This window comes from Coenobita brevimanus, chromosome 24 (genome assembly GCF_032717465.1).
Source record: "Coenobita brevimanus isolate Jiangsu-jjx chromosome 24, ASM3271746v2, whole genome shotgun sequence".
In the NCBI taxonomy this organism is placed as follows: domain Eukaryota; kingdom Metazoa; phylum Arthropoda; class Malacostraca; order Decapoda; family Coenobitidae; genus Coenobita; species Coenobita brevimanus.
This window is the reverse complement of record NC_136977.1, coordinates 11,474,258-11,500,238: the sequence shown is the minus strand read 5'-3', so window position 1 is coordinate 11,500,238 and position 25,981 is coordinate 11,474,258. Positions and strand designations below refer to the sequence as shown.

General features: G+C 42.7%; 1 protein-coding gene across 1 annotated transcript in view; it reads right to left on the bottom strand.

The window, feature by feature from the left end:
* The window catches only part of LOC145393552 (furin-like protease 2), a 758,736-nt gene that overhangs the window by 602,943 nt on the left and 129,812 nt on the right, over positions 1-25,981 (bottom strand). The window contains exon 2 of the mRNA XM_080267702.1: positions 13,310-13,414. Coding sequence (XP_080123828.1) covers positions 13,310-13,414 — 105 coding nt within the window. The remainder of the gene's footprint in view (positions 1-13,309; positions 13,415-25,981) is intronic.

Below are 25,981 nucleotides of genomic sequence, written 5' to 3'. Positions count from 1 at the left end.
CAATTTATTATTTTCCTCCTTTCTTTCTCCCTCTTCCTCATCCTTCTTTTTCATCTTTTACTCCCACTGCACCTTCTTCTTGTTCTTATTCCCTTACATTTATGACGTTCAACTTTGCCTCTTTCCTCTTCTTCTCCCTCTTTTCTTCTTTTACCTCATTTCTCCTCCTCGCTGGCCTTTTCCCCTAACATTTCTCTCGTTCACCCTTGCTTCTTCTTCTTCTTCTTCTTCTCCTCCTCCTCCTCCTTCTTCGTCTTCCCCTCCTCCTCATTCTCCTTCTTCTTCTTAGTCTTCTTCCTGTCTTTTTTCCCTCATCTTTATTCTTCTTCCTCCTTCACTTTCCCTTTTTATTTTCCTTCCTACCGTTCTTCCTTTTTTCTATCTTCCCTCTGCTTTTATCCCCACTCCTCCTTTGTTCGTGTTTCCTCACCTTTATTACCCACACCTTTGCTTGGCTTCTTCTTCCTCCCACCATTCCCTGTCCTTCTTTTGTTCCTTTCCTCATCCTCCCACCGCTCCTCTCTCCTTCAATTTTTTTCCTGCCCCCTTCTTTCGTTCCTTCCTCACCGTCCTACTATTGCTCTCTTCTAATACTCTTTTCATCTCCTCTCTTCTCTCTCCTCTTTCCATCTATCATTACTTTCTTCCACTCCTCTTCCCATCTTTCATTCCCTTCTTCCACTTTTGTTCTCCACTGTGGTCTTTCTCTTCCTCCTACTTTCACCCCTTTTCCCACTTTTCTTTCTCTTTCCTCAAATTTCTTTCCAACTCTAATATGCTTCCTCCTCCCACATAGTTCTTCCTTTTTCCACCGCTCCTCCTCTTCCTCCTCCCACCTCTGCTCTTCCTTTTCCTCCCCCTTCTCTCCTTCCTCCTGCTCTTTATACCATTTTCTTCTTCCTCTAATTATTCTCTTCCTTTTCCTTCCTCTTTTCCTCCTGCTACTCACACCATTCGCTTCTTCCTCTAATCAGTCTCTTCTTCCTCCTCTTCTTTTTTCCTCATCAACCAACCTCCCCTTGTCTTCCCCTCCCCGAAGCAATAAATATCACGCTCATTAACACCTGGCTAGTGTCACCTTTACCTGCTCTCATTATTACAACATCCGACACTTCGCCTAAATACACCGAACCTAACCTAACCTAACCTACCAACTTAATCTAGCCGAACCCAACCTAACCTAGCTTAATTTAACCTAACCTCCTCCTCCCAGAAGCAAAGATATGACGCTCATTAACACCTGTAGAGTTACCTTACCTGCTTTCATTGTTACACCCTCCTACACTTCTACGCCACAATAAAATTAACATAATCTACCGAAATCTAACAACCTAACCCACTCTAACTTATTCTAACCTAACCTAACGTAACCCAGGAACGCAACCTGCCATCCCAGAAGCAATAAATATCATGCTCATTAACACCTGGCCATTGTCACCTTTACCTTCTCTCATTAACACAACCCGCGGCACCTTTCGCCATAATATACCGCTGCTAAAGACGCACATCATTGTCACACCACAACCACTATACCCATACCACATAATCCCATTCAGCCCGAGGATGTTTTGTATTCTTGCCAGCTGCAGACGATTTTGTTCAGCTTGGGAGAGACTTTTAGAACAGAAGGGGGTCTCATAAAACTTTCATTAACCTCGTCATTGCTAAGGTACTGTCCTGAGTAAAATCGACTACTACCAGCAAGAAAGGTAAATAATGTCATCACGCTGAAGGGGTTAAACTGTAGCTACTAATATCACACAATAATTTCCTTTTATGTATCCGACTCCAGACACAGGACAGACTTCCGTTCCCGAAGGTCCATACACCATCACATGTCAGCGGCTTGGCAGTAATACCAACTGATTAGATATATATATATATATATATATATATATATATATATATATATATATATATATATATATATATATATATATATCCTGATACCCCAGACTGTTCGAATTTGAGAGGGTAGGTTAAGGCCTTCACTGACTCCTTCACTACCGCGCCGCTCTCCTTCGCTGGTAGATACCCTATTCGTCTGGCATCAGCAAAAATAAACTATAATAATACGACCTGCTGTACCACCTGGCCCCTCAACACACCACCATCACAACAGCTCAACATCGCCACTACAATCATTACATAATCATCATTTCTGTACCGTACCACAAATTCTATCACAAGAGCATCTCACAATTACACCACCATCCCAAATATACTCATAACACTACTACAATATACATCATCATCACAGCGACAACCAGAATGCACTCAGACAGCTCTTACCTCCGCCAATCCCACTGCCATTATAAAGGATTCCGATCCGGATTAGGATTCGGATTCGGATCCAGATCAGCTCCAAAATTTAATCAATTCTTTCATGGTGCATGGTTTCCACAAAATTTAATTGAAATTCATTGAGAACTTTTGGAGATATTGTGCGGGATACTCCGGCGGCCCAAAATTTAATAACTTCTTCCTTGGCCGATGGCCCACCCTTCCACAAAATTTCATCAAAATTTGTTCATATATTTTCGAATAATCCTGCTGAGACAAACGCAAAACGACAAACCTAAACGGGGTAAAGCATAACCTCCTTGGCGGAGGTAACAATCGGACCAATCACCTTAATACCAGTAGTCAACACCATTATACAGGTTCACCATCGCCACCACAATAGCAGCTACTACCACAATGCCACATACCAACGCACCACCACACTCGTAGCTACCACCCCAATTTAATACCAGCACACTACGCCAACACCATCGTAACACCACAGCTTCCCGAGTGAATATAACACAGGGATGGGAGGGCATAACACAGCGAGAGGAGGTCGTTAGGGTGACACAGGTGAGTTCTCTTGCCAATTAGTGACTCCCACACCGGCATTTTTACCCGCCCAATGTTTGTGAGGCGGAGATACCTGCGGGGATGAGGGGGAAAGGGAGGGATGGAGGGCAGCGGAGGGGAGCAGAGGGAGAAAGGGGAGGAGTGGGGAGACGAGGAAAAGAGGGAAGAAGAAAAGAGGGAAGAATTGGAGAGGGAAGGGGAGGGGAGGGAAGGGGTGGAGGGAAAAGAGGATGAGAAGTGACAAGAACAGGGGAGAAGGGACGTGGGTAAGGAAGAGGGGAGAAAGGGTAAGGGAGTGGATAGGAGGAAAAAAGGGCAGAGGAAAAAAGAAGAGAGCAAGAGGAGATGGGAGGGGAAGTGACAAGTAAGTGCAGAGATGAGACGTGAGTAGGGAAGAGGGGAGGAACGGGAAGGGAGGGGACAGGAAGAAAAGGAGGTCAAGGAAGGAAGAAGAGGGCAAGAGTGGAGAAGTGGGGAGGGGAGGGGAGGGGAGGACAGAAAAGGGGATAAGTGACATGTAGGAAGAGCGAAGGAGAAAGGACGACAGTAGGGAAGAGGGGAGAAAAGGAAAGGGATGGGTGGAAGGAATACGAGCCAAAAGTAGGGAGAGGGGACGAGATGAGAAGAGGAACATGACCAGATGAAGCAAGTGATATATACTGTGGAGCGAGTTTACACCTACATACACACGCACACATACAGTACATATAAAGGTAAAGCCTGTCCAAATATATTATCCTGTATATCTCATTCAAGCTATCAGAAGACGATTATCCTCGAGAAAATCCCCTATATCTCAGTGGAAGAATACACACACACACACACACACACACACACACACACACACACACACACACACACACACAGATAAGTGGGCATCTGTGTAAAAGGCAGAGAAAGCGTGTGTATAGTGGGTGTGGGCGAGAATGCGTCCGTGTGGAGAAATAATGTGTTTGCCTTGGGAAAAATGTATTAGAAAACTGGGAACGTTTGTGTGTGTGTGTGTGTGTGTGTGTGTGTGTGTGTGTGTGTGTGTGTGCTGGTACATTTAGGATTATGCTCCAGCTCCTGATAAACATTTTTACTCCGGAAGAAATAACTATCAGAGAAAATATAAAAATTATAGTCTTAAAGAAAAAGGAAAAAAAAAAACAAACTCCTTCGATTAACACTTTCCCGGAGAATGGCAACTCGCAGAAATAAGTTCAGGTTAGCAGCACTTTCTATACATCAATGTTGGACCGGACCTTCTCGTCAGGGGAAGAATGACAGCCAGATGTAACCATTCCTCAGACTAGCTACGTAAGAAGTGTGAAAGGGTGTCTATATCTGAGAACGATGCAGGTGAAAGTGGAAATAATATGTTGACTGTCTGCATCGAACTGTGTGTCATCCGAAATAACTGGCAAGCTGCAAACACACGTCAGCATGTGAAAGGACTTATTAGCAACTACGGTACCATTTAACCAGCTACATTCAGGTGACGTGATTTTCATATTATTTTTCTCTCTATCACACGATTATATTAAACTTATGCGAGGACTCACATATTATAAGGGGTTTATTAAGGTAAACTCTAACATCTCCGGTTTGAAAAGTCAATCCTATGTAGAATAATATCGTTAGGAGTTTGGAGGGGAAAAAAAAAAAAGTCCTCGAGCCCAATACGTTAAATATTCCACTGTGGATTGTTATTCGAACACAAGAACCAGAGGACAAGCACACTGGTAGGCCAAGGCGGTAGCCACTGAACCACCGCAGCTCCAGATAAACGGGTAAATAATGCGAAAATGTGTACGGCTGGCGCAAAAACTACTATAAAAGGCGCCTAACTCGAACATGTGGAAAGTGGAAGGACCAACGGGGAAGAGGCTGAAAAATGTGAGAGAGAGAGAGAGAGAGAGAGAGAGAGAGAGAGAGAGAGAGCGGTATTATGGGAGGGAGAAAATGCAGATATGTGCGAGGGGGTAATAAAGCGAATATGTGGACGCCAGTGTGAAATGTGCGTGTTGTTTTCCCCATGAGCGACGACAGGGAGAGAGGGAGGTGTTGTGAACGGACGAAGGGTATGGGAAATGTGTTGTGAAGGGACGAAAAGGATGGGAAATGTGCTATGAAGGGACGACAAGGAAGGGAAATGAATATGGGACAATACTGTGAATGAAAGAAAATGAAGGCAAATGTGAAAGGACGAAAAGGAAGGGAAATGTGTCGTGAAGGGACGAAAAGGAAGGGAAATGTGTCGTGAAGGGACGAAAAGGAAGGGAAATATGAAAGGACGAAAGGGATGGGAAATGTGTTGTGAAGGGACGGAATGGAAGGGAAATGTGAACGGACGAAAGGGATGGGAAATGTGTTGTGAAGGGACGAAATGGGAAATGTGAAGGGGCGAAAATGAAGGGAAATGTGCTGTGAAAGAACGAAAAGGAAGGGAAACAAGTATAGTATAATACTGTGAATGGACGAAAATGATGGGAAATGTGTTGTGAAGGGACGAAAAAGAAGGGAAATGAGTTAGGGGATATGTATTGTGAAAGGAGGAAAAGAAGGGGAAATGAGTAAGAGATATGTGTTGTGAAAGGACGAAAAGGAAAGAAAATGTGAACGGACAAAAAAGGAAATGTTTTGTGAAAGAACCATAAGGAATGGAAATGAGTACTGTGAATGGACGAAAATGAAGGGTAATGTTTTGTGAAGGAACGATAAGGAAAGGAAATGAGTAAGGGATAATACTGTGAATGGACGAAAATGAAGGGAAATGTGTTGTGAAGGGACACGAAAAGGAAGGGAAATGAGTATGGGATACGTACTGTGAATGGACGAAATGGAGGGGAAATGTGTTGTGAACGAACAAAAAGGAAGGGAACTGTGCTGAACACGAAATGATAGAGAAATGTGTTGAGAAAGTACGATGTATTATGAAAGGGAAAAAAAGGTAAAGGAAATGTGTTAAGAACGGACCAAAAGGAGGGGAAATGTGTTGCGAAGGGACGAAAAGGAGGGGAAATGCGTTGTGAAGGGACGAAAATTAAGGAAAATGTGCTGTGAACGGACGAAAATGAGGGGAAATGCATTGTGAACGGATAAGTAGAAATGAATATGGACGAATATGGAAATGGACGATGGGAGTGGAAATGTAAGTGGAAAAGAAAAGAATGGAAAATTTTTGTAAAATGGAAGAAAGAAGAAATGTTCAGGCCGAGTGGAAATGAGAAAAAGCGAAAGAAAAAGTGGACGATGGAAGTGAAAATACTAGAAAAGAGAAACATAAAAGGACAACAAGAAACTGGACAAAGAGATTGGAAATGCACTATGAATGAAAAACACTGTAAAAAACGTGAGGAATATTTTGCTCAAAAGATGAAAGAAGAAATGTCCAAGAGGATTTTGTGTGTGTGTGTGTGTGTGTGTGTGTGTGTGTGTGTGTCTGTGTGTGTGTGTGTGTGTTCTGTGAAAGGACAAAGATGGAAGGCATTAAGGAAAGCAAATACACTGTGAAAGGAAGAAACGAAAAATGTACAACAGGAATATTTTTCTGAATGAACATGAGGAAAGTGAATAATTTTGTGAATGGGTGACATGGAGGGAAAGTGAAGAGACGAAAGGAAAACCGGAAGGAGGGAGAATGTGCAATGTACAGGAAGAAAGAAAAAATATACTACAAATGGGATGGGGAATAAAGATGAGGAAAAATGTGCCGTGATAAGACGAAATAAAGGATGAAAATGCAAATGAACGAAAGCACAAAACAGACGAAATGAATGGATAATGAAAAAAAAGCGAAACTATATGCAAGCAGGTGAGTGAACGAAGGGGGAAACTACCCGATTAAATAAGCAAAACAACAAACAGAATGCAAATGTGTAACGAGAAACAAAACCAGACGAAGTAAAACGACACAAGGCTGAAATACACGAGAGAGGAAATACGCGGATCGACAAGAGTGAAACAAGAGAATGAAATAAACAAATACAATACAGAAGGTTGAAACGAAACAATGAAACTAAGTAAATGGAACCAAAAAGGACCAACACACAAAAATATCAATGGCACATTCACCAGAGACTTTGAGGCTGAAACTAGGTAAGTGAAGCGACAAGACTGAAACACGAAAATTATATAAGCCAAAAGAAAGTGAAATAGATACGAAAAAGAAACAATACGCATGAAACAAACTGAAACGCTAAAATTTGTGCATGAATATGGGGCACAAGAAACCAACATACACACTGACAAGCTGAAACACAAGACCGGAATCTGAACACGAGGGGAAAAAAAAAAAAAAGAATAGTAATTAGTGAAAAAAAAAAGTACCGCCCAAAAGAACGAAGACAGCACTAAGAGTAAAGGTAAATAGAAGACAAAACAAAACTGACCGTAACCAGGAGGGGAGGAATAGGAAAATGAATACAAATGCTAAGAACACACGAGGGGATAAACGGCTGAACATACAAATAAAATTACCAAAATATTTAAAGAGAATGAAGCACATCAGACAGAAGTGGAGATGGGTAGAAAATAAATAAATAGCTGGACGGAACAAAAACATGAAAAAACGAAAATAACAAAAAAATTAAGGGCCAAACATAAACACAAAAGCCCCAGAACAAAAAAAAACAATATTGTTCACCTGGGGGCAAGTTGGGGGACAAAATTCCGAGCAATATTTCACCTCTTTTGCTTCTCACTTTGCTGGCTAATATTCCTAAGCTGAGAGAGGTTTGCTGCGCTTGTCTGCACAATCATGATTTTTTTTTATACATGCGACAAGGTGGAAAGAGATGGACATGCTTTTAGTGTGAAGCTGACGCAGTTGAAGCAGGCGAACTTTTTTATCCCTCACTGTATATTTCTTTTTACTCCAACGACCTTGACCTTTAACCTATTCCCCATGTAGCAGAGATTCGCTTGGATAAGGTCAATACATACTAATACCCAGTTCAATACAACACTATCCCATTAGGAGCGTTGAGGCCCGGGGTAGACTCTTCAGACCACAGTAAAGTCATGTGATCAGTTACTCGCCCCTGAGTGTCATTAAGTGAGCACCAAACTCCAATCATCCCTCAAACGTAGATCATTATAGACCACATCAGGTTGAAGCGCCTTAAATTACGAGACCAACAAGAATCTAAATTATTATACCGTACGATGGCAACAGGGCTAATGCTTGCTTGTAATACATTCGAGGGACAGCACCAACATCAACCCCTGATCTCTCTGACATCACAAAACAAAGCCCACCCCTCATTTCCCTGACAGCACCACAAAACAACGCCCACCCCTTATCTCCCTGTCAGCATCACAAAACAACGCCCAACCCTCATCTCCCTGACAGCATCACAACGCCCATCCCTGATCTCCCTGACAGCATCACAAAACAACGCCCACCCCTCATCTCCCTCACAGCATCACAAAACAACCACAACCCCTCATCTCCCTGACAGCATCACAAAACAATCTCATAAAGGATAAATAGCTCAGGTGTGACAGGTAATCAATAGTTATAAAAATAAATAAATAAATAAACTGAGGATGCCTGGTCAAAACACCATAAAAAATCTGAATCTCTAGAATCTGGTGTCGTATTATTCTGGTACATCCTGACGATTTTATTCTAACTAAAAAAGGTTTATGGTGCTGAGCTGGTAAATGAGGGCTGCACCGAACTCCTCCAGTAAACAAACCAACAAAATCTCCCTGAAGCAGAATAAAATTATAATGATTGCAGAAAATAATAAGGCCCTGGATTGCAGGGGTTAAAGAATGAACACACACACACACACACACACACACACACACACACACACACACACACACACACACACAACCCAAAACACTGTCTACCCGCTACGCTGGTGGGAATAAAAATGCAGAATGCGTGAGTGAATATGAGGAACAACAGGTGTGAACGAAGGGTACGAGAATATAACAAAATATGAGAAAATGAAAATTTGGGAAAGTAAAGGAGGGGACAGATATGAAAAGAGAACGATAGTAAACGAAAAGTAACAAGAATATAACAGTGGATAAAAAGACCAAAGGCGAACACGAAAGCAAAGAAAAAATACTAAACAAAATGAAGGTGAGCAACGGTGCAGATGGTAAAAGAGAGAGAGAGAGAGAGAGAGAGAGAGAGAGAGAGAGAGAGAGAGAGAGAGAGAGAGAGAAACTGTAAAAACAAAAATAACAATGAAATATGACCAAATACAAATACAAAAGACCCTAAGTACAAAATGAAAAAAAATAATAATAAAAAATAAAGGGCAGTAAACAGAGGGGACGGATGTGAAAAGAAAACGGGAACGAATAAGTAAACATGAGGAAACTGAAGTGGGAAATCTGAAATCACTGAAGAGTGGTAGGAGGCAAACGGGAAAATAACCCACAAACACATTCACTGTCATTAACCCACATAAACATACACACAGTCAAACACACATAAACAATCTCCCACACAAACCGTACCTCTGGGCCCTTCAACTGGCGGCCCGCGGGACAAATCAGGCCCTTGAGTCGTTTTCCGTTGGCTCTTTGACAGACTCGGAAGAATGCAAATAAACAAATAAACAAACAAAACAATTGTCCATTTTTCTTTTATTTATGTGCTAAGTGGAAAATGTAAAAGCAAATTATATAAGATTTCTTCGTTTCGCTCTTTTGTGTGTTTAGATTGAGGGGGGGAAAAGAATGAAGTTAAAATGAATGGCCCTTCGATCAATCTGAGTTTCACCATCCGGCCCTACTCCTGAAGTACTTGAATAGCCCTGACGTACATATCTCTCAGCTCACACACCGTACATACAGAAGTAAATTTATTTTTCACATATATACACATTTTCCCTCACACAAACTCTCTCTCTCTCTCTCTCACACACACACACACACACACACACAAACACACACACACACACACACACACACACACAAAATCAATCAATCAATCAACACTCACATTGACTTTATTCACTAGCTTTCACACACACACACACACACACACACACACACATTTTGTCACGTTCTCTCTCTCTCTCTCTCTCTCTCTCAACTATCGGTAAAAATCATCGAAAAATCTAAAGCAAACAAACATACTTCCGGACGAACAAAATCACGTTTCTCAGACGAGGGAAAAATAAAAGACTCTATATTTTCTTTTTTCATTTCTCTGGGAACTAACGAAGGGTGAAAAAAAATTATTACAAAATCAATAAAAAAAAAAAAATCTTCCACTTGACAGCTCCTTTGACGTTTCAGGATCATATAAAAAAAACACGATTAAAAAAACACATAAGGCTGGATAAAAACAGGGCCTCCATTACGAAAGCTTTTGCGGAAGCTTTTGCGTAACCTAACTCCCTCGCATTTAGTTACAGCAAAACAAACAGAAAAAAAAACACCTCTTGGTTCTTTTGATAGTCTGTAGCCTTTGATCTCTCTCTCTCTCTCTCTCTCTCTCTCTCTCTCTCTCTCTCTCTCCACAATTAATCTCTACATTCCTTTAACTATTCAACATAATTTCTACTTTTAATTTCCGCTCTCTCTCTCTCTCTCTCTCTCTCTCTCTCTCTCTCTCTCTCTCTCTCCGGAAGTCGCTTATCATTCATCCTTACTATCTTCCGGCGGGTTTATTCAGCTTGAAGTAATTTTCCGAACTCAAAGCGTTACCTACAGTCTTCATAATCCCTTCTAAGTTTTTTCCCTATTCTAACTATAATCATCTGAAAGCAGCAAAACAAATACTACAAACAGACGACATAGCTGTCAAAATATTAACAGGAAACAAAAATAACAGTAGCAGCAACAACAGCAGCAGTGGTAGTAGTAGTAGTAGTAGTGATGTACTGGTGGTAGTAGTAGTAGTAGTTGAAGTAGCAGTAGTAGTAGTAGTAGTAGCAGTAGTAGTATCAGTATTAGTAGTAGTAAATCATCGTCATAAACATCATCATCATCAATAATCTTACCCACAATACAATGATGTCAATCAAAGGCAGTCAATCACACTTACTAGAGTGGTGACGCCATGGCATCATTTATGCTGATTGGCCCACATAATTTAAACCTTCAAATGGACAGGGCACCGGATTTTGCAAATGATTTCGAGGTACCAATGCATGGCAGTGGACATGCAGAAAATTAAACAATAATTATCATAACTGTGGCCTAATAATAATAATAATAATAATAATAATAATAATAATAATAATAATAACAATAATAATAATCCAACAATCCTGGATAATGGAGCAGCAGCAGCAGCAGTAATTAACAATAAAAAAAAATATGAACAAGTAGGACCACAGAGCCTATAGTTTTCCAAAGGCCTATCCAGCTCACTGTCTGGCTCCCCACCTCTCTCGCACGAAATGATGAGAAACAATGATGATGATGATGATGGTAAAACAACAGCGCCACTACCAACTAATTACAAACCCCTTCACTTTCCTAGCACCTCCACGGGCACAAACTGATGATGATGATGGTAACACGACTAACAACACTACCACCAGCACCTAAATAGAAGCCTTCCTCTTTCAACTCCCGGTACCGTCATAAACCCATTTATTCACATACTTAGAACAAACCCAGAAAAGAAAACAAGATCCTCCTTTGAGATCTGCACAAAGGGAAAAGACTGACGATGACGATGACGACGACGATGATGATGAAGACAACAACAATAATGATAATAATGAAAATAGTGATAATAACGATAATAATGAAGATGGTGGTAAGTACAAAACCACTAAAACCAACAGCACCACCATCAGCTATCTAAACACCCCCATCCTTCATCTCCCAGCACCTTCCACCCCACTCCAAAACAAACCCAAAAAAGAAAAAAAAAAGTCGAAAAAAAAAAAACTCCTCATTTGACAGCTGCACTTCCTCCCACCAGCCCCTAACTTTACCTCCTCAGTCTCTCCATTTTTTTTTTCCCCGGGCACCCAAAAATATATACTGGAGGAGGAGAGAAGGAAAAAAAATATGAGAAAAAAAGAGAGTAAGCCGGGACTAAACTTACCTTAAAGCGGAAACTTCTTGGATTAGCTAAATACAAAAAGTTTACAACGTTGTGTGCACTTTTAACCTCCTCCTCTCCCACCCTCCCTCCCTGGTCTTCCTCCCCTCCCTCCCAGATCTTCCTCCCTCCCTGATCTTCCTACCCTCCTTCCCTCCCTTGTCTTCCTCTCCTTCCTTCACGTCTCTCTCCTTTCCTGCTTCTTTCAGCCCTCCCTTCCTCCCATTCTTATCTTCCTCACTGATCTTCCTGCCTTCCCTACATGATCTTGCTCCTCCCTCCCCCCCATCACCTTCCTTCCCTCCATCCCTTATTCCCTAATCTTTCTCCTTTCCATCCTTCCCTTCTGAGTTTTCTCCACGATCTCCCCCCCCCCCTTCCTCCCAACTTCCCGTCTCGATATTCCTCCCCTCCTCCCTCCCTGCCTCCCTCTCTCTCTCTCTCTCTCCCTCCCTCCCTCCCTCCCTGATCCTTCTCCTCGCCTTTCTCCCTCCCTCACTGATCCGCCTCTCCTCATTCCTTCCCTCTCCTCCTGATCCCTCCCTGATCTTCCTTTTCTCCCTCCCACCCTCCCTAATATTCCTCTCCTCTCTCCCTTCCTGATTTTCTTCACCTTCCTCTCTCCCCTTCATCCCTCCCTCACTGATCTTCCTCAACTTCTCTCCCTCCATTCTGGCTCTGGGGGGAGGGATGGGGAGGGAAAGATGAGGAGGAGGAGGAAGATCAGAGGCAGAGGGAAGATCAGAGGAAGAGCTAAGAACTAAACAGAAAAAAGGAAATGTACAGGATCAAAGAGGGGGAAGAAGACACGATAAGTAAATAGAAGGAAGAAGCAAGCGGAAAGAGGAAATACAAAATTGGAGGAGGAGGAGACACTGAAATATATAAATACACATAAACTAATATAAAGGGGTAACTAAAGGATCCAGGCCATTTATATTTAACCAGCAGCCAAGGCAACGTCATATTTCTCATATTTTTACGATGGTCACAGTTACATCAAAGAGCAAAGGTGAGAGATTAGACCAATTTCTCTCTCTCTCTCTCTCTCTCTCTCCGACCTTGGTACTTTCTATTCCATTTCACGCCGGGAAGTTAGGTATATATATTTCACTTACTCCTTACCCCTAACTGAATTAAATGATCTGACAGTAGCAAGAATTACCCCCAAAAGAAGGATCTAGTCACATAATCCTGCCATATTACAAAGGTCACAGTTGCATCACAAAACAAACGTGAGAAAAAATTAGTATTCACGCCTGTTTTTGTCTGTTTTTATGGTTTCGTTCCATTTTATTCTTGCTATCTCCAAACGACAAAAAGATCTGATTTCCATTCTACTTCTATTTCCAGCCACACACACACACACACACACACACACACACACACACACACACACACACACACAGAGGAGAGGCTGCAGTCACTTACCCTAGGGTCTGCGTGAAGGGGGCGGTGGTGGTGGTGGGCGGGTTCGGCGGATCTCTTGTGGACGTGACGGTGTTCGAATAGGTAGTAGTCTGTCAGCGACCCGATCTGCAGGAAAGTGAAGGAGGAATTAGTTTAGGAGACGGTATTAACACTCTCAGCCACCTATGACTCTCTTAGCTGAATATAAACTGGCTGGTGGTGGCTGGAATAATATACTAGAGTTACCCCCGTTATGGGTTTGTCGACTAACCTCTATTGGAAAAAGAAGGATTTAATGTATCACTTACCTTTCCCTTCGCGAGTTGGTCTATCCTTTCTCTTCGGGAGTTGGTCTATTCAGTTATCTATCAATTTTAGGCTCAGTGGATTTCTTGTGAATATGACTGTGTGGTAATGAAATCAGTCAAACATATCAATCCTTTACTAAATATTCGGTTTAAATTCCTTTACGTATGGTCAATTACTTTTACGTTTATTCCTGAGCCAACCTTGTTCTTCAGTTTTCAACAGATTAACAGCTACTTTCATTACGATAACCTTCCTTTATTGTGAATTCCTGTAACCTGCAATCTTATTCAACATTGGAAGGACCTTTCGTTTTGAAGAGAATTATGTCAATCAGTCATTGAGGTCCGAAGTCAGTCATCCTCGTAAGAGATACTCTGTCAAATTAGCCACTGTGATCTATCTGATATTCTGTCCCTTCATCAATCACGCAGTTAGTCAACCACATAAATTAGCTCATCAATCACTTAAATCAGCTCAACTCTCTCTCTCTCTCTCTATCAAATTCTAGGTTATCAACGGCACCATAACACTGCTATAACTCAGCGGTGACTGGGTGAGCAAGTGAGTCAGTGATATGACAACATAAACTGATGCATCACGAAGTGTATGGTGTGATTCACGTACTGGTACATTTTTTTGTTTGCAACTCGGATATAACCAGGACAATGCTATGACGACGACGACGACGACGAAATGATGATGATGAAAATAATAATAATAATAATAATAATAATAATAATAGTAATAAACAAGGATAGGTTACAGTATTCTTTTCGGGTTACAGGTGGATGGTACAAGAACACAACCTGTACAGCACTGTAGTTCATGAGCCCCCAGCCATTTACAGCGCAGGAGCTTTGTTTGCCCCCCCCCTCACCTCTCACTGTCCTAACATAAAGTAACAATCTGTCTATACCCTGCATGCTCCTCTAGTCTACGTATGTTGCTATTTAATAAATTCTAAGGAGCCTCTTGCGTCCTTTACCCCGGGGGCTCCATCTTCAAGCCTGAGCCTTAATGATGGGAATATAGGGACATATTAGTTATATTAATCAAAATAAAGAATTTAACTCCCTTCAAAGTAATTCCAAAAACAATGACAGGAAACTTGCAGTTTATGGCACAAATAGGTAGCCAACTGCCTATGTAGTGGTAACTTACAGTTGTTTACGACAACATTCCCTAATTACACCATTTGTTACAAACATCTTCAGGATTAGGTAAGAATCCACGAAAATACTTGCCGCATGGTACGATGTTCAATGTGCTGAAGAATGTCTTCACGCGGCAGCATCGATACATATCCAGGCAACTCTGGTTCCCGGTTTACAACTGTCCCTCAATTTTCTCCATATCCCCCGAAAGCAGGACTGCGGACTTTAAAGCAAGGACAGCTTCAGCCTGCAATCAGCCCGGTTCTCGCTCTGATGAACCTATGGCTGCGGCTGCTGCTACTCCTATGTTCACTGCACCACCTCAACTCTCACGTTACTTCCCTCAAGTACTAATTATTAGTCTGCGACAAGTTTGCTCTGCTTTTCACTCGTGTCCCCATCCTAACTTTAGACCGAGTCAGCTGCTTAATTTTCTGCGTGCCCACTTGCTCCATTTGCACGAGAAGGTCATCACAACGAGTGGGGTACACTATTTAAATCTGGCTCATATATATATATATATATATATATATATATATATATATATATATATATATATATATATATATATATATATATATATATCACACGAATACATACCAGAAGACTTTGGGAACTGACAGACTAGCATATTCTAAGCAGAAAATGCGATATCAGCATTGGTTCAAACCTTATCAGTTACGGAACTAGTTACTGATGACTCTGGGCAAAAATGGTCTCCCTCATAATTCGTCCACTAGATTATCTGTGACTGTAATTCCCTAATGGCTGAGTTTCTGACCAATGTTTACTAACCACGATAGCGAAGATGGTATTGTTTTCAATTTGTGTGTGGGTATCCGTTAGCACGATAACTTCCCAACCGCTCAAGTTATCCTCACAAAATTTTACAGGTGTGTAGTAGGGATGAAAATCTCCTACAAGGTCGAAATTGGTGAAAGCAGGTCAGGGTCAAGGTCATATTCCGAGCCGCGCTAGATATGTATCGGCTCGCGGCTAGTGCGATTCCTCCCTTTTGGAAGCCACTTGATTTGATATTTTTGACTTAAATTCCCTCACCAATCATTTCCCAAACTTATGCCCTTTCCTCCCGGATCATTGTGTGTGTGTGTGTGTGTGTGTGTGTGTGTGTGTGTGTGTGTGTGTGTGTGTGTGTGTGTGTGTGTGTGTGTGTGTGTGTGTGTGTGTGTGTGTGTGTGTGTGTGTGTGTGTATTACAGATGATGCGAGGAAGGGGGGAAAAATCCATACGCTAAAAAATGACCTACTTCATATGCCAGCAGAGGGTAGAATAAATTTCTTCCCTTGGTAAGTGTGATGGTGAACTGAAGAACAGTACCTCATACAACACGCAGAGGCCGCATTTTTCAGTCTCTGTAGCAACACTGTGATAAGTAGGGGTCTGGTGTTGATGTTTGAACGCCTGGGGTTTTAATAGGTCTACACGGTGCTGCCTCTGCCTGCCCGTCTTCCGTAATAAATAAATAAATAAATACAATAAGATTCCTACTGTACCCCATCGAGGTGTCTATACCCATGCTAGACTAAGAGCAGATTCCCCTTACTGACACTACATGAACGAAAAGCTTCCTGTCACCACTGGGGATCAAACCTATGGAAGGCCGTCATTCACAGAATGGGGTTCTTACCACTAAACAACTTTGTAGATACAGTGAACTCCGCAAAACCATCGACCACAACAATTTTACGCCAAGAAAACTCGACATGGCTGTCTACTTATACTAAAACTCATAACCAGGTCGTATATCAATGTGGATACTACTCATGGACAATTCAACTAAAGCAACCGTGAGGCATCCCAGTCTCTTGCCAAAAATATCTGCATTACGAAACGTCCCACCAGCATCAGGTAAAACGGTCATAAACACGAATTAAATACAGTTTTGTACAAATCCTCGTTCTCGAAAGCCTGCAATCCAAACCAGACTTCATTAACTGGCTCGTAGAATACCAATGGCCTATCATCCAATCACTTCTTGTTTCTTAGGTATCATAAACCTCTAACATATTCCGTTAATGATCCTGTTTTTTAAAGACCTGCTCCATTAAAACTGAATGCACTGGCTTTGCTAAAATATACAGAGGCTCCAATATTTAGACACGATAATCTGGAATGGCAATTTTAGGGCTATTGTCATTGCTATTGTACCAGCCTCATTTGTGATTCCTCCCACACCCACAGAAGTAATTATAAGGAATCTTAACCAATTTACACGACAAATAAATGTCTCCTTCAAAAATCATTATTAGGGTACCAAAGACAGCTCGGTTACTTGTATTTTTTTTCACCTTATATAAACTAAGATTTGACAATAAAGTCATTGGTATATTCTATCAGAACAGACAAACGTATACATAACCACCCTTCTACGCAACTTAACCTTAAGCATGATTATAAATGCAGCTCCTGATCCCACATTCGCGCGGAGTCGTGAGTGCGAAAGTCGGGAAACGTGGCCCAAGTTATATGCCATTTCTACATTCAAGCACAATATGCTAATTAGAGCGGCTTTGCGCTAATACCAGCCAGAGCATATTCAGTTCTAAATACATTCAAATACATTGCATTAAGTAAAGGGGATTGCCGCTAATACCATGGAAAGCTTACCTACTCGGGGCGTATTACACAATGCTTTATTACGCTCATTATCCGGCCAATTTTCTTGCTTAATTCACAACGACGTCACAAAGGAAAGCATTCAAGGATATCAAATTAATGAATCGCTCCGTAATGCGACTTAACGAGCCACTACAATGGTTTTTATGTGTGTGTTTTATTACATTCATCCCCGGAGCAATTAAAATAAAATCATGGTCATCATACACACACAGAGGCACACAGATATCCATATACTGATGGATATAGATAGATATACATTGATTCTTTACTGACCACAGCTTACATAAAAATTGTCTTTATACACACACACACACACACACACACACACACACACACACACACACACACACACACACACACACACACACACACACCGTCAAATTACCGTAAGTCCACAGGCGGAAGAAATCGCGACCAACACAAACGCCCACAGAACTCGAAACCATGGCAATAAAAAGAATACACACAAGACCGGCGCAAGAGTGTCAAAACCAGGACAATAAAACCCGTGATCAGTTCAAGTCCCTGGGAAGTTGCAGCGACAAAGGGGTCCGTATTCTCGTCTCAGTAGGAAGTTCCCTGACACCCTTTCCTATGCGATTTATTTTGCTTACTACGGTACACCTTACAGTCCTATTCTGTTCTATAAATCCATCAAGCATCGCCACTCTGTGCATAAATAACATAAAAAAGAATGCTAACTAGCCATATCCAAAAATAAATCGCAAAGCAAAAGGTGTTAGGGGGCTTCCCTATCTGACAAGTATACGAGCCAGGGACTTGTGATCTTAATGTGGTTAAGGAGGTTCCCAAGTACGTATATCATCCTATAGTTCTCTCATCTTAACCTGGCCAAGATTTTCATATTCTTGTAGCTTACTTCACGATAACGAAAGACAGAAAATGACAATACTGCTGCTCTACATCCTTGTATAGCACTTCTTTGTGACTAGCAACATATTCTAATGTTAATCTACCGTAACAACTCAGCATTCAAGATGAAGTGATGGCAGTTTTGGGCCAGTTTAGAGTAAAAAGACTATAGCATACTTCCGCACAATGTCGATTAAATAAACAAGTAGCATGCAGGAGCACAGCATGGCACTGTAGGTAAACTAAATCGCTAAGGAGGAGGTGCTAGAAATCCTCCAACGCCAACGAGAATAAGGGTCTTGGAATACACACCCACCCCCACCCCCACACACAAGGGAAGGAGATGGAGATGGCAGCATCTCCCTCTTTCAATGCTGACCCCATACTGTTTTAAAGGCTCTTGTGCAGTCAATACGCATTACTCTATTCCAAATACTGTGAATCAATGTACCAAGGAGTATACTGTATACACAACCATACAGCAAGCATAACTATGTATACGAAAGATGAGTAAAAAAAACTTAAATGCTGTGAATATCAGTCAACCATTTCTTGTGTGCAGGAAAACAAGCACAGGGAAGCGCGCGCGCGCGCGCGCGCGCACACACACACACACACACACACACACACACACACACACACACACACACACACACACACACACACACACACAAACCTCAAAAGAAACCAAACAAAGCGCAAGACGGCGATCAAGTCTAGTCACCGTGAAATCTGCAAGGTGAGGATGAAAAGAAGAAACACCATGAGACAGAACAGAAAGAAAAAATAAGAAGACAAAATAAACATGAAAAACACACCAGAAAAACAAATAAAAACCTAAATAAAAAACAACAACAACAATAGAAGGAAAGTTATTGGTCAAGTGAAGTCTCCGCGAAATCCTGAGGAGAAAAAGAGACGGGCGGGTGGCGTTAACCTCAGGATAAGTGAAATACAAGAAGAGGGTCCACTTGCCAGGGGGAGGTGGAGGAAGAGACGGAGGGGAAGAGGAGTTTGAGGGAGCGGCGGGGGAAAGAGGGGGTTAAGGAAGAGACGGAGGAACGGAGGGGTCTGAGGGAGCGGCGGGGGAAAGAGGGGGTTAAGGGAGAGACGGAGGAACGGAGGAGGATGAGGGAGAAGCAGAGAGGAGGAAAAAGTTGAGGGAGAGGTGGAGGGAAGGAGGAGGTTCAGGGAGAGACGGAGGGAAGATGGAAGATGAGGGAGAGACGGAAAGGAGGAGATTAGGGGAGATACGAAGGGGTGGAGGAGGTTGAAGGTAGATGCGGGGGGAAGGAGGAGTTTAAAGGAGAGAAGGATCGGTGGAGGTGGAGAGAAAGAAGGAGGGAAAGAAGAGGTGAGGCGAGACGGAAGGGAGTAGAAAACTAAGGGAGAGCCTGAAGGGAAGAGGAGATTGAAGGAGAGGCGGAGGGGAGGAGGATATTGGGTAAAAACAGAGAGGAGGTTGAGGGAAAAACGGAGGGAAGGAGGAGGTTAAGGTCGAAAAGGAGGGAAGGAGGAGGTTAAGGTCGAAAAGGAGGGAAGGAGGAGGTTAAGGTAGAAAAGGAGGGAAGGAGGAGGTTAAGGCAGAAAAGGAGGGAAGGAGGAGGTTAAGGTAGAAAAGGAGGGAAGGAGGAGGTTAAGGCAGAAAAGGAGGGAAGGAGGAGGTTAAGGTAGAAAAGGAGGGAAGGAGGAGGTTAAGGTAGAAAAGGAGGGAAGGAGGAGGTTAAGGTAGAAAAGGAGGGATGGAGGAGGTTAAGGTAGAAAAGGAGGGATGGAGGAGGTTAAGGTAGAAAAGGAGGGAAGGAGGAGGTTAAGGTAGAAAAGGAGGGAAGGAGGAGGTTAAGGTAGAAAAGGAGGGAAGGAGGAGGAGACAGGAAGAGACAGAGGGAAGAAGGACAAAAATGAAATGACGGGATCTGCAGATGCACGGAAGGAAAGGAGTAATTGGAAAAATAAGACATATATATGAAAATAACAGAATGGCAGACACAAGATCGAGAACAGGAAGAAAGACGAGATAGGAGGAACTTGGCATATGAATGAAAGATAAACAGATGAGAAGGAGACACACAAAAAAAGAACAGCTGAAGGATGGAAGGAAGGGAGAAATGAACATGAATGGATGATGGATAAATGGAATGATGGAAGATTACTGAAAAGGAGGAAGATGCAGGAGAAATCTTTAGAAGGAGAGACAAGAATACAAAAAATGGAATAGAGAAATGGGAGATCTGAAACAGAAAGGGAGAGACAAGTATGACAGACACTAATAAAAGAATACAAGAATTACGAAGGCTATGAAAAGGGATGGATGGTGAAGATGAAATGGCTGAAAGATTTTGGGAAGAACAGAGGAAACGAAAGAGAAATGTAGGATGGGGAAACGATGTGGAACGAGTAGTAAGAGAGGAATCAGAATAAATGAGGGAAGGGGAGGAAAGGTGAAAGTAATGAGAGAAATACGAACATATGGGAGGGAGTAAGCAAGGAATGAGAGAGAGAGAGAGAGAGAGAGAGAGAGAGAGAGAGAGAGAGAGAGAGAGAGAGAGAGAGAGAGAGAGAGAGAGAGAGGAGGAGGAAAGGTGAAAGTAATGAGAGAGATTTAAAGAAGAGCTTATGGGAGAATTCTGAATCTGTGATAAGGGATGGGAGAGACTTGGACGGGGCGAGAAAGGAAATGATAAACATTGTGTGTGTGTGTGTGTGTGTGTGTGTGTGTGTGTGTGTGTGTGTGTGTGTGTGTGTGTGTGTGTGTGTGTGAGAGAGAGAGAGAGAGAGAGAGAGAGAGAGAGAGAGAAGCAGATGGATAAGCGAACAGATAAAAAATGAAGAGCGAGGAGGACAGGATATAAAATGTGAGTAAGCAAGAAAAATGTATTACAAAGGAAAAATGAAAACAAGTAAGCCGAAGAGAAACAAAAATCTGGATACCCAAGAAATGGATAAAATGGAGGGAATAATTAGGGAAAAAAAAAGAAAAAAAAGAGAAAAAATGAAAGAAAATAGATAAATCGAGAGGAAATGGGGAAACAGGAATGAAATGAAAAGGCAAAAAGGAAATTGAAATCGATGAACAAAACGACAGAGGAGGAAGAAGACAAGAAATAAAAGAGGTCGGGAACAAGAAAAGAGACGAGGATTATTAAGCAGGAGTAAAGAAAAAGAGAGACAGCAAAAATAAATAAATAAATAAACAAGAGAACGCAGTGACGAGAAAGGAGAACTCTATGAAGACCGACGTAGTGAAAAATAATATTCATTAAAAGTGGAAGGACAATGAACAGGAGACAATGGAAGAGAGAGAGAGAGAGAGAGAGAGAGAGAGAGAGAGAGAGAGAGAGAGAGAGAGAGAGAGAGAGAGACAGACAGACAGACAGACAGAGATTCAAGCCGGAAGGCGGGGAGGGGGGGGGGGCAGAATGAAGGGAAAAATATTAAAAACCAAAAGAACAGAAAAGAAATTACTGGAAAAAGGTGGGAAGGTCAAGAAGACTTGGGAGGGATGACGAGGGTGAAGGAGGGGGATAATGAAGGAAGGAGGGGTCAAGGAGGAGGTAGAGGAGGAGGGGAGGAAGAAAAGGGTAGGCAAGGTACAAGAAATAAAAAGAATGAGGGAAAGTACCTAACAAGTAATAAGAGGGGCAGGAGGGAAGGCGGGGTGGAGGGACAGGTCAGGAAGGAGGGCAGAGGTGGAAAAGGGAAGAACAGGGTATGGGAGATGCAAGTAAAGAACACAACGAAATGGGGATATGAAAATTACAAAATAGGAACCGAAGGAAGAAAGTGTGGATAAGAAATATACGAAACAGGAACACAGGAAAGAAGACAATATGACTGAGAAGATTACAAAATAATAAGTAAGGAAGGAAGGAAGAATGGATAAGAATACAAAATAACTGAAAAGGAGGGAAGAAAGAAGAGATAAGAATAATACAAAATAATAAATAGGTATGGAAAGATGTGAGGTCAAGAAGAATCAGGAGGGAGGGAAGGAGGGGGGAACAAAAATAGGCGTGGAGGAAGTAGGCAAAAGGAAGGAGTTGGGAGACGGGGAGGGGGAGGGGTGGCCTGCTAAGGGGAGAGAGAGAGAAGTGTGTAGGAGGGAAGGAGGTAGGTAGGAAAAAGGACGAGATGGGGGAGGGAAAGGACGCTTGCTAAGGGGGAAGGAGGAGGGTGGACGCAATGGGTATGATGAAGTGCAAGCAATACAAACATGGAAAAAAAAAAATGTTAGAAAAGAATAAGAAAAGAAGCAACAAGGAAGACAGGTAAAAGATGGGAGAGGAGGTTACGAGAGGGAGAGGAAAAGGAAGGAGGAGGGGAGAGAGAGGGAATATGAAGGCGGAAGGAAATGAGGAAACGAGAGAGAACAGAAGGCAGGGAGAGGAGGAAGGAGGCTAGGGGTGGTTGCAGTAAGAGTGAGGGATGAGGAGGGAGATGGAGGGTGAAGATGGAAGGGTTAAGAAAATTGGTGAGACGAGGTGTAAATAATAAACAAAAACTATAAGAATCACACTAGTCATGAGCCGATACAGTCCATATCTAGCGCGGCTCGAAATATGAACATGACCTACTTTAACCAATTTCGAATTCGTAGGAGTTTTTCATCCGTATTATACACATGTACGATTTTGTAAGGACATCTTGTGCGGTTGTGAAGTTATCGTGGTAAAGGGCACACAGACCTTGACCAACTTTCACCAATTTCGAACACGTAGGAGATTTTCAACCCTACTACACACCTGTAAAATGTTGTGATGATATCTTGAGCGGCTGCTGAGTTATCGTGCTAACAGACACACAGACTAACAGATAAACTGAAAACAATATTCGTATCGTATAATTTTGTGATATCTTGAGCGGTTGCGAAGTTATCGTGGTAACAGACACAGACCTTGACCTACTTTCACCAATTTCGAACTCAAGATCGATTTTTTCCCTACTACACACTTGTAAAATTTTGTGATGATATCTTGAAAGGACGCGAAGTTCTCGTGCTAACAGACAAACAGACACACACACAGACAAACTAAAAACAATACCAGCTTCGCTATCGAGGCTGGTAAAAAACTAAATTTAACAAAACAAGAAAGGAAGAACAAAAGGAAAGGAGGTCAAGGAGAGGAAGCCAGATGAAGAAGGGATGGGAAGAGTGGTGAGGGGTGACTTGGAGAAAGAAGAGATGAAGAAGGAGAGTGTGTGAGAGAGAGAGAGAGAGAACAAGGGGCGTGAGATGGGAGGGGTAAGGGGGGTGAGGAGGGAGAAGGAAGGGATGAGGGAGGTGAGAGGATGACAGTGAATAGGGTAGGTGAAGTAGGAGAGGTGAGGGAGGTTAGGTAGTCAGGAGGTGAGGGGTGTGAGGGTGAGGGGACGAGCGAGAAGGTTGGGTGTAATGCAAGTAATGAAGGTACGTGCAGTAATGAAGCCACCTGCCCGGACAACACCTCCCCGCTGATGAGGTGGAGGAGGGGGAGGAAGGGAAGGAAGGAGAGGAAGAGGAGGAGAAACAACAGCAGCCTATGATGATGAGGAGGAGAAGAGGGAAATATAAGAAACACAAAGTACTGCAGGGAACTAGTAAAAAGTGTGTGAGTGAGTGAGTGGGGGAGATAGTGGACGTAAGACAAATAATAAACACAGTTACGGTAATGAGACCCCCTACCAAAAACCCCACTGATGAGCTGTGTGTGTGTGTGTGTGTGTGTGTGTGTGTGTGTGTGTGCGCGCGCTTTGTGCAAGGGGATGGAGGAAACAGAACGTGGAGGGAGGTCAGGGAGAAAGGAGCGGGGGAGAGATGTAAGAAACTGGGCGAAGTGTGAGGTGTGAGGGATGGGGGAATGCGGAGGGTGTGAAGGAGGACAGGTACTGGAAAAATAAATATGAGCCTAGGCTGAAGAACACAGGACTATGATGACTACATGGAAAAAATTACAGAAGGGAAGCAAATATTATAATGACGCAAATTAAGGAGGGTGTGGGTGAGGATGAGGCAATGTGTATCGTGTGGAGGAAGGTAGGGCAAGGTAAGAGGAGGGTGAGGCAAGTGTGAAGGTGGAGGGTCAGGCATGAGTGTGGGCAGAGATGGAGACATGTGTGCAAAAGGCGGGTGAGGCAACTGTGAAGGAGAGTTAAACAAGCGGGAAGATGATGGGGCAAGAGAGAGGACGGTCCAGGTAAAGAAGGTTGAGAAAACAGGGGTAAAGAGTTAGGCAAGGTTGAAGAAGAGTGAGGTAAGTTCATGCGGCAAGAAGAAGAAAAGGAGGAGGAGGAGGAGGAGGAGCAGGAGGAGGAGCAGGAGGAGGAGGAGCAGGAGGAGGAGGAGGAGGGGCAGGAGGGAAGTGGGTGTAAAGCCTGATTATGAGAAAAGTGAGCTAGGCGAAAAGAAGATAATGAAGGTGAAGAGGCAAACTCATGATGTGTAAGAATAATTAAGAACGAGGATGATATAATGAGAAGAGAAGCGTAAGGTCTAGAGAGGAGAGGTGAGAAGAGGAGAGGAGAGATGGGGAAAGAATGGAGTAGAAGTGTTGGTACAAATGAACTGAGACAAAGAGGAGAGGGGAGTGTGAGTATGGATAGGGAAGAAATGAGCAAGATGGGGATAGACGTGAGGGGATATGGGGAATTAAGAGAAGCATGAAAAAAGATGAGAAGAGGATGCGAGGAGTGGTGTGGGAAAGGACGGGGGAGGATTAGAGGTGGGAGATGAGCTGAGTGGTCTGGGAAAGGATGAGCCACGTAGGGAAGGACGAGAGAGTGGGATGTGTGGAGCGGGAATAAATAAGAAGAGATGAGAGGTTAGGGGAGTGGATGATGAGGGATAAGAGGTGAGAAGCGTGGGGAAGACTGAGAAGAATAAGAGGGGATGACAGGGATGGAGGGGTGGATGGAGATGAAGAAAAGGTGAGTAGGTCAAGAAGCGTCAAGGCGAAGGTGCAAGGTGGGCAGGGGTGAGGGGCGAGGAAAGGTAAGGAGGTGAAGGCTGGGGAAATTCAGGAGTAAGTGAAAGATTTACGGGTCTGTGTGAGGATATACGAGGGAGTATGAGAGACTGGTATGTTTGTGGAAAAGTGTGGGCTGTGAATATGGAGAACTGACTTGGTTATGAGGATTGTGTGTGTGTGAACGATTTGTTGTGAGTGCTATGATATATAAGAAATGTGAGCTCTATTGAAAGGTGTGTGTGTGTGTGTGTGTGTGTGTGTGTGTGTGTGTGTGTGTGTGTGTGTGTGTGTGTGTGTGTGTGTGTGTGTGTGTGTGTGTGTGTGTGTGTGTGTGTGTGTGTGTGTGTGTGTGTGTGTGTGTTTTACGAGGGAGTATGAGTGAGAGTCTGTGAAAGCTACAGGTACGGTAGGCTAGGTGTAAAGATTAAAAGTGTACCGGTAATTATTATGAGAAATGGCAGTGGCGTTTTCAGTGAGAATGAATTAGGAAGGGAGACTGAAATAGACCTTAAAGTAGAACAACACTTATATCACCGACACCATCCTTGCCACAACCTATTCATTCCTCGTTGGCCTTCAGTGACATCGTTCCCCTGTGATGATGTTTGTAATGAACGGTAAATAACGAGTGGCTTGTACTGAATGATAAATAACGATGCACAAAAAAAAAGTGAATGCTGAATAAGAAACCTAAAACAAAAATTATACTGATATTTAATATGTATGATGCCTTCTCAATTTAGCTGTTTATTATTTTTTTTTTCCAACTCAAA